We start from the raw sequence: 16,354 nt of genomic DNA on the forward strand, positions 1-16,354 counted from the left end.
GGGGCCTCGGGTAGGGGCTTTGAAGCCCAGCCCTGTAGGGACCGTGGCCACCGCCAGGCGGCGCCCCAGTGCCTAATTGTCCCTGGAGCCCAGCACTTCCGCCACACCAGGAAGTGCCGGGGGGAAGACTTTATGTGGCGCCCGGAGAGCTGCCAGGAGGACAGCCGACACTTCCGCCACGCTGGGGCGTGGCTAAGGAGGGGATACCGGGAACACCTGGGGCTCATCCGGGAGCATTATATAAGGGGCCGCCTCCCTCCAGTCAGTGGTGGATGTCGTGAGGAAGCAGACAGAGCTGGAGAGAGAGGACGGGAGGCGGCCAGGAAGGTACAGAGACTGTGGGCCTGGACATTGGGGAAATCGGTACAAGAAGGCACTGGGGGTGCACGTGAGCAAAAACTGTAAATAATAGTATTGTAAATAAACGGTGTGTGGGTGAAAATATGCTGTCCGTCTGTCTGTGCCAGGGCCAGCTTTCACACTAGATAATAAATGCCATTATGCCAGAGTAACAACAACTAAATTTACTTCTATAGCACATTTTCATACACAGGATGTAGCTCAATGTGCTTTACAAGATGTCAAAGAAATAGTTACATGAAATGGAAAACAAATTAAATAAAAATAATAATGAATTAGTTATAAAAAAAATCAATACAAACATACATAACATAGGTACATAATTAGTAGAAAAGTAGAGTCCTTATATATAGTATCATACTGCAAGTCTTTTAAATTTGAATCCAATCATAAGGTCAGATGGCTGTGGGGACAGAAAAAAAAACAAACTTTCAGATTAGCTTCAAGAAAACAAAATCTGCAGGGGTTCCAAGGTCAAAAAAACACCTAACCCCACTGGGCATTCTACCTAACATAAATATTCTTAAGGTGTTTCTCATTGTTTCCAGACTTTGTCCCAGAGGATTTGATTCAGTGGATCTCTTGGACAGCTGAGCATCCACCTTCATCTAAGCATCACAGCTGGCTGCACAGTGCACAGAATACTATTTATAGATGACAGTTCACCATTTAGCACTGTTCTTCAATCAAAACAACTCACCTAGCTCCAAGACGTGGGGCTTTGCACGTGGATTTTGAATATCCTAACTGGCAGATCCCAGCATGTGCAGACTGGTGGCATCACTTCTTCTATACTAGTCCTCAACATAGGCACCCCAGAGGATAGTTAGCTAAGCCCCCGCTGCACTCACTTTTCACCACTGACTGTGTGGCCATTAAATGTCATCATTAAATATCCTAAAGACAATATTGCAGGCCTTACCACCATCAATAATGAGATAGATAGTGGCTTCAGAAAGCACGAGGCAGACCATAGTCCCACCTTCACTGAAGGGGGTGTTTTCCAGACGGTTAGCTGTTTGAAATTTTTTGGAGTTGTTATCAGAGACAACCTGAACGAGAGAAAATGCATCTTGGCTATTGTCAGGAATGGTCACCAAGGCTTTTACCATTAGTACTTGCACCAGGAGATTTAGTTTTTACCCATGGAGCAAAGGGTTACCCAAAAGCTCTTCATAACCACAAATGCATGACTAATGTCATTAATCTATGGGTCTACACAACAATTTCATTTTAATATGGACAAATGAAAATAAACTGGAACTTGAACCAATACTTTGTTTATAAATATAGATTATGCAATTGTACTGTAATTGTGTTCTATGATTTGCACATAGCTTTGCTGCAGGTAGACATGGGAAAAATCACATCTGGACAGTAGAAGCAGATTCATAACTACAGCAGACTCCTGTTATTTCTCTAGAAAGATCTTTAGAAAGAACAAAGCATTTGCCTCACCAAGTAGCAGTCTCCTGATGACATTTTAAAATGTCACTCTTTCTTACATAAATCTTCTTCTAGTCATAGTGTACATTTTGTAGTGGCTGGGAAATAATAAGGCTGGTCGGTATTTCATATTTTTGGTTTCTACATCTATGAATGCAGATTTAAGTTATACTCGTTGATAATGGCTGAAAAAATGCTGAACACAAATCTGATTCTCTGTCATAATAAACAGGAGATTTAATTTAATTAAAACAAAGTCACTTACCTGTTGTTCCTGATGTAAAGATAAAGAGAGTTGGTGACTTTAAAGTGGCTTCTCGTAGCTCATCTGGGACTGGATTAGCAGGGGCATCTTGCAACTTGTCCAAGAGTGTGTTCACTAACGGATGTGGAGACTTAGCGGCCATTACGTATATTTTAATGTTGCCTTCTTGCAGCATTGGGAGAACTTCTTCCAGCATGCCAGTCTGATCTGCAAGAAAGAACCAACAACCAAGGGCTAAAAGACTTTCCAGAGAGAGCAGGATTTAGGTTTGGAGTACGATGACAGCAAATCAGGGGTTACCAAAATGTTATACTGTGATAAGGAATTTCATGGAGAATTAAAAGAAAACATACTTATTACCTAAATACAAAAAAACTTTTAAGACATGGAGTTATGCAGTGTGAATTTTGACTACATGCTGAAAATGAAAATCTATAAAGTGCTGATGAATTAGGGAAAGTGTGTGAAAATGGAAGAAGGCCATACTTTTTTCCTCAGATGAGAAAATAATACTCTTTGAGGACTTTAATAAAGAAAATAATGTTGCGCTCAATTAGATATTCGGTTTTTAGAAAGGGACATCACAAAGTTTCCATTCTTTACAGACACAGTTCCCTCTTCACACTGAACATATGACTAAAAACTCACCACTCAAAACATGAATGATATAAAATGGCCAAATCTAGGTGCGCCAACATATAATGTGTACCTATTTGTCTCTGTAGTCTCCGACTCTGCAAAATGCATTTTCTCAAATGCAGGTTTAGTAGTTACTCAGTGGAGAAATTCAAGTAAAAACTGACTGAATTAACTTTTTTTTGGAGAACTTTAAACAAGACATTTAATTTTTAATAGTGTTAACGAGCAAGTGAGGCAGCACGGTGGCGCAGTGGTAGAGCTGCTGCCTCGCAGTAAGGAGACCTGAGTTCGCTTCCCAGGTCCTCCCTGCGTGGAGTTTGCATGTTCTCCCCGTATCTGTGTGGGTTTCCGCCGGGTGCTCCAGTTTCCTCCTACAATCCAAAGACATGCAGGTTAGGTGCATTGGTGATTCTAAATTGTGCTTGGTGTGTGTGTGTGTGCCCTGTGGTGGGCTGGCGCCCTGCCCGGGGTTTGTTTCCTGCCTTAAGCCCTGTGTTGCCTGGGATTGGCTCCAGCAGACACCCAGTTGGATAATGGATGGATGTATAACGGGCAAGTATAGTTTATTTTTAATTGACAGTATACTTTTATCAATACTGTTTCATTTAACATAATAATCCAAATAAAGCACTTGTTTTGATACTGTATATAAGGGCTCCACTTTAGTTTTCCTTAGAAATTTCCACCAAAGATACAACCATTTTTTGTATAACATAGTAGTATAGGACAGCACAAAAATAAAGATGAATTTCAGTTTAAAGCAGGGGTGCGTACATTTGTCACATTGAATAAAACACACAAGGGGGCATGACGAATCACTTCATAATACTTATCAAATGCTTAGACAGAAACTAAAGCATATCGAGATACATACCACCTGCACAGCCTCAATAAAAAAGTTCAAAATGTATTTTAGACAATGCAGGGTTGCAAGCTGTCAAAGCTTATCCTAGCATCACTGAGTGCAACCTTGGACCCTGCTCACACCCAAATACATGTCAACGTAAGTCGATAATTAAGTATTACTGAGCACCTTTGGCATTGTCAGCCTTTTAAGATTAAAGAAATAAAATGTGTATTGATACATTCACCCTGTAAAACTTAAACAGATGAGACCCAGTACCGAAAAGACTAAGTTATCCAGAGGTAATAAATAATAGATAAAAGGCAGTCATTGTTCATCTTCACAGCAGTTATCTCAATAGATGCTTTTTTGTTTGTAACGTGCACAGACACTTCATTAAATGAATTCCCTTGTTATTGAATTTAAGCTCGTATTTAGTCAACTTGGTAGATTACACAGTACAATACAATTACATTGAACTGCTATTGTATATACTGGATACCGGCCTGAACATATTAACATAAAACACAAAGGAAAATTTAGCATTTCAAACTAGATATATCAATTTTCTCCTTATGTCTAATACTTCATTCCTTACTGTAGATTTCTGCCAAAATCTGTCATGAATTACTGCAACTAGTTTATAATATGATGATATATTGAGTTGTGAAGTGTAAAATAAAGCTTCTTCTTCAATTTCCAAGGTCACAAAACACTACCAGCACTGAATCTTTTACACCTTCAGTATAAATGCAGCCCTCTGTTACAAGAGAGAGAATAAAATGTTCTTTATTCATGTCAAGCTGATCTCCATTTTAAAGTAAACCCATTTAAAACAATTAGTTAATCAGCTCTCTTTATGTAAGGAAATGCTTTTGAATATGCTTTTATACAGGACGGAATCTCTGCTTGGTTTTGCTGAAAGAAGTAAGTAGAACAGACAGACTCTGCAATTCAGTAAGCTTGAAACCTATGACATCCGTTTCTTTTTCCTTGCAACTTTGTCAGCATGAAAGCAGCTTCCATCTTAAAAGTTTCTAAGAAACTAAATGCCGCGGTCAAATACTGATTTATAAACATACATAAAAAGAAGCTTTTAGTGCTGGAAACTGATGTATTTTGAAGGGGCTTTTATTTTCTGTAGCCTCACTGCATTTCAATCTGAAACTGTCAAAGCACATTACTGCATTAATTCCTGCAGTTTTGATTGTCTCCAACATCTAAAACATTTATCATACCCATGGCTAACAGTGCTGCACTCCCCACACAACATAAACAAGAGAGGACAGAATGTGGCTCAAGCATTGGAGATTTATGGTGATTTTCACTGAAGTGTGGCAAATCCACCATTACTGTAGCAATGTGACGATGCGGTTTCTGCTGCATGCCCCCATCTTGCTTCCGGGAGCACTTGAACCCGTCACCGTCGGTAATGTTACCAATGAGCTCGGCAGTAAGGCACAACAAAGAGAGCAAGGGGATGGTGCAAAATGTGCAAAAGTGCTTTTATTAAAATCAACAACAAAACAGTGTCCAAACAAAGTGCAGTGTATTAATTTTCAAAAATAAATAATCCATAAAATAAGTGCAGAGTGGAGGTTAAAAACACCAGAGAAAAAAACAATCCTTTAAAATGACGACGAGGTTAAAATAACGCTGGAAGCAGTCCCTTTGTCTTTTACCTGCCCACTCCCCTGCTTCTCCCATCAGGCTTCTCAACAGGGGAGTTGCCCTTCCTGCAGCTGGCCTTCTCACTACTCAACTGGTCTGGAGGCTTCCTGATCCCTGGCTTCGGTTGCGCTCTCCAGACTGAGACTTGGCTTCCCTAACGACCAGGACACTCACATCAGGCAATTCACCGCGGCGACTCCCAGCTTCCCGACTCCCACTGCCTTCTCGGCCTTACGCGGCCAGTCGTCCTACTGCCGGTCACTCCCGTACCTCCATAAAATGCTCAGCGGGAGCGAGCACTTCCAACTGCCCTCGGTGTTGGCCAAACACCCCTGCTAGGGCTCAACTGTCCAGCTGCCTGCCTGCCTGCAAGCCTTCGCTCTTACTCCGGCTCTCTCTCTTCTCGCTGCTTCCTGCAACCTCTGTTTCTTTTACTTTCACTTTCTCTCCTTCCTTTTTCTTCTCCTCCCCTAGCCACCTCGTGCTTCTATTTATGAAGAGGACGTGGCAGCTGTGGCAAACAGCAGCTCCCAGGAACAATTACGGATGTGCACTTAGGTGAGAAACGCCCACATCACTAGCTCCCCAGGAACCGATTCAGCCACACAACCACGCCCCCTTGCTAAGCCGCGAGTGCAGCGATTATTTATTTTAAAACTGGCTTCTTGACGTGAGCTGTGGACCCGCTAATACCACAAGCAACTGAAGAATTAAATCAGATTTTTACCTTCAATAGCACTCAGTTGTTCTGTCTCACACACCTACTCGCTCCATCAAATGCTACGGTACCTACTGTAGCTCATTGAGGTCTTCTGCCCTGTCAGCAGAAGCTTTGAAGAGAAACGGATCCATGAAAGAGAGTAAAAAAAAAAAGATACATTTTCAAAGTTTAACCTCATCATACTTACAACTCTACCCATTTGAAACGTACAGCTAGCTCTTTGTCACAAAACACTGCAGTTCCACCCATCCATTATCCAACCCGCTATATCCTAACTACAGGGTTACGGGGGTCTGCTGTAGCCAATCCCAGCCAACAATGTGTGTCAGCCCACCGCATGGCACACACACACCAAGCACAATTTAAGATCGCCAATGCATCTAACCTGCATGTCTTTGGACTGTGGGAGGAAACCCACGCAGACATGGGGAGAACACTCCATGCAGGAAGGACCTGGGAAGCAAACCCAGGTCCCCCAACTGCGAGGCAGCAGCGCTACCACTGCACCACCGTGTCCACACATCCTTCTTTTTAAAAAACAGAAAATAACAAAAAGGAAAACTGAATGCTACACACTAAAATATTGTTCCTGGTCAAGTAGCCAGCAAATACAAATGAACTTGGATACCATAAACTTAAACAACACTGGGTGAAGCCACAAGATGTGCAATTCCTAAATGTATCCTATGTTTTCTGGACACCTGTGATATTAAAGGAATGGTACCCTCAAAAATGCTATTTTCATATGTTACTTACCCCATGTACTTTGTAGTGATGCTCAAGAAAAGTTTTAAAGTTATGTTTTCATACAAAATGGAAATAGCAAAGTTTCTCATATAACAGGGGTCTATTGTGACATGCTGGAAACAGCCAACAATGTCCAAAATTACATGAAAAATATCTCAGATTATTGTGATTGTTAAATAAACTATAGTTCCAGAAAACACTTGTCTGAACGACAATGGAAGGAACTTAGCATTTCAACATACAGATTTATGAAGCACTATTGGTATGCTTTAGCTTTCTGATGTGCCTTATTGCTTAGCAACAAACAGCTGTAGTGTAACTTCCAATTTCTAATTACAATTCAATTAAATTGAACTGAGGAAGCAGCATACAGTGTTTAAAACTGAGATCTATTTATTAAGGCCAATCCTAAATTGGTCAGAAATCATCACACACACAAAATACCAACCCTGCCATGTCCAATAATGACTCTTGCTTTGTGGTGAGAAAACAAGCTGCAAAAGTAATACTATAATGATGCAGCCATACCACGTGCACTTCAGTACAGGTCATCCACCTGAAGCTAAGCATGTTCAGGCCCAGCCAGTACTTGGATGGGAGACCATCTAGGAAAAGCTTGGGTTGCTGCTGGAAGAGGTGTTTGTCAGGTCAGCAATGAGGGCACTTAAAACTGAGGCCCTGACTCTCTGTGGTCATAAAAGATCCCTGTGCATCCTTTGTAAAAAGTAGGGCGTATCCCAATGTTAAGGCTAAATTGCCCACTACGGCCTAGTCATTCTGGCCCCCTAATCATCCCCTGTCCCTAAATGGCTATCTTTCACCACTTCACCGCCTAGCAGCTAATGTGTAGTAATTGTACTGGCGAACAAATGGCTGCCATCCCATCATCCAAGTGGATGCTACACATTAGTGGTGATTGAAGTGACTCCTCACTCGCTGAATCGTGTTGAGTGGTAACCAAAGTGCTATATACAGTGGTGTGAAAAACTATTTGCCCCCTTCCTGATTTCTTATTCTTTTGCATGTTTGTCACACAAAATGTTTCTGATCATCAAACACATTTAACCATTAGTCAAATATAACACAAGTAAACACAAAATGCAGTTTTTAAATGATGGTTTTTATTATTTAGGGAGAAAAAATCCAAAACTACATGGCCCTGTGTGAAAAGTAATTGCCCCTTGTTAAAAATAACCTAACTGTGGTGTATCACACCTGAGTTCAATTTCCGTAGCCACCCCCAGGCCTGATTACTGCCACACCTGATTCAATCAAGAAATCACTTAAATAGGAGCTGCCTGACACAGAGAAGTAGAGCAAAAGCACCTCGAAAGCTAGACATCATGCCAAGATCCAAAGAAATTCAGGAACAAATGAGAACAGAAGTAATTGAGATCTATCAGTCTGGTAAAGGTTATAAAGCCATTTCTAAAGCTTTGGGACTCCAGTGAACCACAGTGAGAGCCATTATCCACAAATGGCAAAAACATGGAACAGTGGTGAACCTTCCCAGGAGTGGCCGGCCTACCAAAATTACCCCAAGAGCGCAGAGACGACTCATCCGAGAGGTCACAAAGACCCCAGGACAACGTCTAAAGAACTGCAGGCCTCACTGACCTCAATTAAGGTCAGTGTTCACGACTCCACCATAAGAAAGAGACTGGGCAAAACGGCCTGCATGGCAGATTTCCAAGACGCAAACCACTGTTAAGCAAAAAGAACATTAGGGCTCGTCTCAATTTTGCTAAGAAACATCTCAATGATTGCCAAGACTTTTGGGAAAATACCTTGTGGACTGATGAGACAAAAGTTGAACTTTTGGAAGGCAAATGTCCCGTTACATCTGGCGTAAAAGGAACACAGCATTTCAGAAAAGAACATCATACCAACAGTAAAATATGGTGGTGGTAGTGTGATGGTCTGGGGTTGTTTTGCTGCTTCAGGACCTGAAAGGCTTGCTGTGATAGATGGAACCATGAATTCTACTGTCTACCAAAAAATCCTGAAGGAGAATGTCCGGCCATCTGTTCGTCAACTCAAGCTGAAGCGATTTTGGGTGCTGCAACAGGACAATGACCCAAAACACACCAGCAAATCCACCTCTGAATGGCTGAAGAAAAACAAAATGAAGATTTTGGAGTGGCCTAGTCAAAGTCCTGACCTGAATCCACTTGAGATGCTATGGCATGACCTTAAAAAGGCGGTTCATGCTAGAAAACCCTCAAATTAAGCTGAATTGCAACAATTCTGCAAAGATGAGTGGGCCAAAATTCCTCCAGAGCGCTGTAAAAGACTCATTGCAAGTTATCGCAAACGCTTGATTGCAGTTATTGCTGCTAAGGATGGCCTAACCAGTTATTAGGTTCAGGGGGCAATTCCTTTTTCACGCAGGGCCATGTAGGTTTGGATTTTTTTTTCTCCCTAAATAATAAAACCATCATTTAAAACTGCATTTTGTGTTTACTTGTGTTATATTTGACTAATGGTTAAATGTGTTTGATGATCAGAAACATTTTGTGTGACAAACATGCAAAAGAATAAGAAATCAGGAAGGGGGCAAATAGTTTTTCACACCACTGTAAATTTAAAGAACTTTTATCAAAAACAATGGAGATAAATAAGACCTGAGACTAATCTAGGCCTTAAATTCAAAGTAACCATGCTGTCAAAGGAGCTCTGTCTCTCTCTGTCTCTCACATGACCAAGAATTGCCAAGGATAACACACAATGATGTTGTCATTGTTTGCTAAGAATATCAGCACTGACACAATGCAGAAAAAAATGATGAGTGATCCCTGCTACATGTATATTGGTATAATCACGCTTCAACAAATAAGAAGGAACTTCAATACCAAAAATATGCAAATAATAAGGACATTTACTCGAGCTGAGTAGCACTATGATAAGGTAATTAGTAACTCAAAGAGGCTGAGACTGAATATTGGCCTCATCACTCTTTGCTCATACATATATTCTGGTTCGGTTTACTTAAAAAAGGTTAGAAAATGGATGGATATTAGACATTACGAAGTCACTAAAGTTGCCAAGGTGAAAAGACACCAACCATTTTGCCTAGCACACAGTACAGAAACAGCAATTTCTGGATAAGCAGCACAGTGTTGATTACTCACATAAATGACCAGAACACAGAAAGTGTTTTAAGGACCAGTTTTCTATGCCATTTCTCATCTCTCTGTATTCTTTCTTTGTGTCAGCCAAGTGAGCTATTCACATCTAATCATAATGGCTTTAAAACACTGAAACACTAATGTTCTAGCTTAAAGGCAGCTCTCTGGGAATTGGGTCACTCCTTGGCTAGAAAGCTGTGTCTCTAAACAAAGAAGACAGCAAAGAAGAGAACACTTCTAGGGAGCATCAGGATAGAATAATAAATGAGCAATAAGAACTAAACTAGAAAAGAATGCCCTGAAACAAGGATTAGGTCTTCAGGATAAATCAAATGACAAAGAAAGTGGAATCACTTCAGTTCAATCCAAGTATTGCATTCTGTTATTAGAAACAGACACATATTCCTCATATTTTACAGAGAAGCACAATTACCACTACATCTCCAATGTCATCCTACAATAAAAACTGGAACAAGAAATATGTCAAGTATCAGTCTGTGCCTACGGTGAACAAAAACAAAATATAGATGTAAAGCTGATGCAAGCTGGTCACAAGAATCTACCAAGTTATCGACAGGATAAAAAACAATCATCGGGGCAGGAATACTATGCTGTGGTAACAGAAGTCATGTCCTAAAGGGCCATTCTATAAGCTTAAAAACTAAACCCACAATTGCCTAAAGTACACTTAGAAAAATAGGAAATTGGGATACCAAAAAAATAGGTAATTGGGATACAAACATTTTCTTCAACAAAGAAAAAATGCACTCCACCTTATTCCTGGTAAGAAAATGAGCAATGTGTTTATTCACATTTCTGGTTTGAGCTTTTCCCAAATAAGGTTATGCAGTGCAAGCCAGCAATGAACTACAAAAAGTCCAAAGCTACTTGTTCCCTTAAAAGTTGCCACAATAATCTGGAAAAAAAAAGCAGATTTTCTATCATGAATGCTTGGACTATAAGACATTATACCATAAGAATGTGACTAGAGGGCAGCTTTAATTCTTTACCCTCTGCAGATATTGAAGATGGTTACCATCTCTGCTCAAAGACACCACATTTGGAAAGACCACCAAAGAAGCTTTACATGTGCTCCTTCCACTCTGTGGAAAATAATTCAACAGAGGAGCACTCTAACTTGAAAAAGTGGATTAGGTATGAAGCTCTTACTGACTGCATGTTATGTGCAGCCAAGATTTATTCAGCTGTTCTCCACCTTCACCCACGAGGTTTAAAAAGAGCCTAAGCAGAATAGAAGAGCATGGGAAAAGAACAAAAAAAATGACAGAGGTTGAATCAAAGACAATGATTGTAAAAAGAGAATGTCCTGATCAGGGGTGAGTCAAGTGAGGCAGAAAGGAGGCATGGTGGAGGGGAAGAAACTCCAAGCACAGAAAAGATGCTCCAGGGGTAGGGTCGTTCCTGCTGAACACAGTAGAGGAGCAGGAGCAGCTGATCGCTCTGAGAAATACCATGGATGCTGAAAAATGGCAATGGGAGAAGGGAGCAGGGCTTGAGGGGTTCCCATAGATGCCAAGAGATTGCGGTGGGGACACGAGCCAGTGAAGGTTGACCATGCATGTCAGAGGGCATCTCCTTCAGTTGAGCAGACCAGAAGGTCAAAGGCTTTAGAGTTCGGGTGCTTTGTGTTTTGCTACATGATTGCGAGACATGGATGCTAGCCACTGACCTGAGACAAAGACTGGACTCCTTCGGTACTGTCTCTTCTGAGAATCCTTGGGTACTGCTGCCTTTGACTTTGTGTCAAGTGAGTGGTTGCTCACAGAGTCCTGAATGAGGCACATTACCTGCATTGTGAGAGAGAGTCAGTTACGGCACTACGGCCATGTGGTGCGATTCCCCGAAAGATGACCCAGCTTGCAGGATCCTCATTGTTAGGGACCTGAGTGGCTGGACCAGGTCAAGGGGACACTCACATAACACCTGGCTGCGGCAGATAGATGGTCATTTCTGGAGGGTGGGATTGGACTGCATGTCTACCTGCAGGGGTTGCCAACCTGGGTCCTGATCTGTTTTGTTGTGTGGTGGGTGCGGCAATGCGCTCCACCAGTGCATGCTCCCCAACCTGACCTGAACCTGCACTTTATTTATTGTTCAGACACGGATTCAGATAAACACAATGCCACATTTTGCTTGTGTGTACTCATTGTTCTAGTCTATCCTTGGGATCAAGGTGAAAATGCCAGCTGCAGACAACCAGGGCATCACAGATGGCTATTGTTAGCCAAAAGAGAAAATTGTAAATCAAAGGCAAAAATGAAGCTGATGAACAACTCAAAACTGGTGAGAAAATTCTTCACTTATAAATTTCTTATAGAACCTCTGACTTGTACATCCTTACAGTTAAGACCCTAGTAATGAACAATATGGTATTTAAAGCTTAACTTGTTTTGTGATTAATATCAAGGTCCTAAGGCCTGATTTCAAACAGGCTGCATTAAACCCAAATTTATATAAGGCGACTGTGCCTAACCTTGAAATAATCCATCATCCTCTGTTTTTAGATCCATGAGGGGATAGTATAAAAAAATTAAAGACACATTCCATAGAAATTGCCTGATATTCCCAAAGCAATTCTTACTTCCCTACTCCAGCACTTACAGATACCACTGAAAATCAAACAAGATTCTGTAAACTAAGTATGTAAAACTACACAAGATATCTTAACTAAGTGAAATGATTTAAGGTTGAAATACTGTAGTTTAATTGTGTTGCAACTGAGGCTTTGTTCATAATAATAATAAGCAACAAAAATAAACAAACTATACAAATGAGAAACCATTTAGTCCATCTGGCAAGTTTTATCATCTGACGCATTTGGTACTTAGATGTTTTCAAAGCAGGAGTGTCAACATTTTCTAATCAGGCAAGCTATCTTACTCCTAATGTGAGTTCACAGAATACAAATGTACTACTCAGTACTTCAGGAATAGCAGAGTGCATAAATATCTCCATGACTAAAGGCACCAATGTCTCTGCTGCATATGCAACACAGTCATAGCAGTTTCCAAGTACATGTGAAAACGAAGGAGTAACATTATAGCCACTGTGCTCATTATTTAAGTACACAATGGAAGTTAATGTTTAAAATATGCTTTCATTTTTGTTGTCAAGGCCGTAATAGGACTATTTTACAATTGACATAGCAGGGTTTGGAATGTCATTCTGCTGCAACAAACGGATGACTTTCCATCTGGAGCTAGTTTCTAACTTGCGTACAGTGCTGCCAGTCCATGTGACCTCTGTATTTCATTAATCAGACTTGATAAGGAATAGACGGATGGACATTCTTACTCTTAATGTCAGATTCTCCTGGCAAGTATGTATTTCTAACCCTTTTCAAAAAATAGTGTAAGGTTGTCTCAGTTTGAGTGTGTTCCCACAACCCTGAATAGGACAAAGCTTTTTTGCATGCTTCACACATGTGCATTGGAGAATCTCCTTACAGGCTTTATCAAGGTATGCAATAACCCACTGGGATGAGAAGGGGCATTACCGCTAACTTTGTTATCTCCTGCTTTCTCCACAGTCCCAAGAAATTGCTCAGTGTAGCTAATTGACTACTGCCCTTCTTGTCCACCCTCCATAAAAGCCTTGGCTTCCCAGAAAGACGTGTCACTTTGGCAAGAGCGACCCGGTGGACACAGCTCCTGAGCAGACTGACCTTAACTTGTGGCTGTATTCTGAATATGTTTTGTTTTCATTTGTAGCTTGAAACCCATAGGGCAGAAATACCCCAGAGTGTGCCTGCTGTCCTCAGCTTACATCAGAAAAAGAACTGGAAAAATACTTACATTTATACTACATATCACATCAAACACACATACCAAATTTACAACAAAATCTAGCATACCATTTAGGGATGCATCCTGTCTTGAGTCTGCCATTATCAAAATTGGCCTACCTGTGACCATGAAGGAGTAACTGTTGATAATGAGGGAGAGACAAAGAGAGACAGAGACAGAGATTCCTTATTTGCCTTTCGTACAGAAGTACACAGATGCTACGTGATCTGTTCAGTCAGGAATATGAAACATAGCATAGGTGACCCACATACAAATAGGACAAAGCAAATGTAGGAGAGGACAAATACAGAACTGAACACTATTAGGTATCATACTGTTAGGTGTTTAATGTATGTTATTGTACAGTTTACTTATTCTAACTATGACTATTGAGAAGATAAACTGCAGAGAGGTAAAAACTGTTCTTGAATAAAGATGTGCCAGCTTTGACACTAGCATACCTGGACCCTGACCTCGGTTTGGACAATAGACTGTGCCCAGGTCGAATGGGGTCATGCAGAATTGCATTAGTCGTATTTCTGCAGTGTTTTAAGTGTATACGGACTTATATTATGTTGCTTCATCCATCATTGATTTACTCAAATGTATAGCTTACTTAAGAGTTTGCACTGGTAAGACAGCTGATTAAATCTGAAGTTGTGAATAGTTTGAGGGCCTAATTTTCATTTGTAAGGAGGAGGGGTATTTGGTCCATTTTAGCAACAAATCAAAGGGATTTTCCTGTCCTGGTAGTAGTTTTATAGGCTTGGGGAGGATTTTGGTTTAGATTTTACAGAGGATAAAATGAAGATCAGACGCTAACTGATTTATCTAACCATGTGTATGCACTAAATCAATTCATCGTGTCACACATGAGCATCGGCGGGATTCGATCGAGGGATGTAATAACTGCGACAAGAGGGGGCACAATCGCTAACATTGTCTTCTCCTTCTCTCCCTGCAGCACAGGGAAACTGCCCAGTGAGGGTATTTAACCCCCATCTTCCGTTTCCTCAACAACAACATTTATTTATATAGCACATTTTAATATAAAAAAGTAGCTCAAAGTGCTTTACATAATGAAGAAAAATAAAAAACAAAATAAGAAATTAAAATAAGACAACATTAGTTAACATAGAAAAACAGTAAGGTCTGATGGCCAGGGAGGACAGAAAAAACAAAAAAAAACTCCAGACGGCTGAAGAAAAAAATAAAATCTGCAGGGGTTCCAGGCCACAAGACCGCCCAGTGCCCTCTGGGCATTCTACCTAACATAAATTAAATAGTCCTCTTTGTATTTAGGGTTCTCACAAATGCTCTTGATGATGATGATGGTCACGTAGACTTCTGGCTTTTGATCCATCCATCATTTTTGGAGCATCATGATGCTTTGAGTAGATGGTGGTGGCTTGCGTACACCGGAAAAAGAAACAGAAGAGAGAGTAGGGGTTGGTACAGATTTTAGAGCCACCATGAATAGTTATTATAATGAAATGGACATACAGAGTATCAGGATTAAATTACAGCGAGGTTATGAGAAGGCCATGTTAAAGTAATATGTTTTCAGCAGTGTTTTAAACTGCTCCACTGTATCAGCCTGGCAAATTCCCATAGGCAGGCTATTCCAGATTTTAGGTGCCTAACAGCAGAAGGCCGCTTCACCACTTCTTTTAAGTTTGTTCTAGGAATTCTAAGGAGACACTCATTTGAGGATCTGAGGTAACGATTTGGAATACAAGATGTCAGACATTCCAATATATAAGATGGGGTGAGATTATTTAAGGCTTTATAAACCATAAGCAGAATTTTAAAGTCAATTCTGAATGACACAGGTAACCAGTGTAGTGACATCAAAATTGGAGAAATATGCTCGGATTTCCTTTTCCTAGTTAGGATTCTAGCAGCTGCATTCTGCACTCGTTGCAAACGATTTATATCTTTTTTGGGTAGTCCTGAGAGGAGTGCGTTACAGTAATGTAGTCGACTGAAAACAAATGCGTGAACTAATTTCTCAGCATCTTTCAGTGATATAAGAGGTCTAACTTTACTTATGTTTCTTAAGTGAAAAAATGCTGTCCTAGTGATCTGATTAATATGCGATTTAAAATTCAGATTACAGTCAACAATTACCCCTAAGCTTTTTACCTCCGTCTTGACTTTTAGTCCTAATGTATCCAGTTTATTTCTAATAGCCTCATTGTATCTGTTATTGCCAATCACTAAGATTTCAGACCTCAACCATAAGAACCCCAGCTTTGTGGAAGGAGGCATCCTTTTCACAAGAGTGACTCACCAGATGGAGCTCCCAAGCAAATAATCCATAATCCTACAGCTAAAGCCGAGTGTTTTTTGCTTATTTGTACGCTTGAGGGTAGGATGCCTAATGCATTTGTTTTTTGGTTGACCTTTTGTTGGATTAAACAGGATGGCCCAGTTGGAGACGCAAATCTTTCTCAAGACCTGTCATTCCTGCACCTGGCTGCAACTGATATTCTCCATTTAGTGACTGAATAATGAATACTACTTAAAATCAATACTAAATTTCAAACACTGTTATTACAGTGCCACATGAATTAGTGAATGTCAATCCAATCCAGGATTATTTCATTTACACACACTTTTTAAGGCTGCTTTTGGAACAACACACTTTTAAAAAATTCATTTTGTCAGCAAGTAACTTTGATAAGTTTATGGCATTTGCTGTTGGGAAGTGGATGTTTGCTGAAG

The 16,354-nt window shown here is 40.5% G+C and overlaps 1 protein-coding gene across 1 annotated transcript in view; it reads right to left on the reverse strand.

The window, feature by feature from the left end:
• The window catches only part of slc27a6 (solute carrier family 27 member 6), an 89,130-nt gene that overhangs the window by 49,506 nt on the left and 23,270 nt on the right, over nt 1-16,354 (reverse strand). The window contains exon 2 of the mRNA XM_039759485.1: nt 2,072-2,278. Within this exon, the coding sequence (XP_039615419.1) occupies nt 2,072-2,278 (207 nt within the window). The remainder of the gene's footprint in view (nt 1-2,071; nt 2,279-16,354) is intronic.

Source organism: Polypterus senegalus, chromosome 7, assembly GCF_016835505.1.
Source record: "Polypterus senegalus isolate Bchr_013 chromosome 7, ASM1683550v1, whole genome shotgun sequence".
NCBI classification, from domain to species: domain Eukaryota; kingdom Metazoa; phylum Chordata; class Cladistia; order Polypteriformes; family Polypteridae; genus Polypterus; species Polypterus senegalus.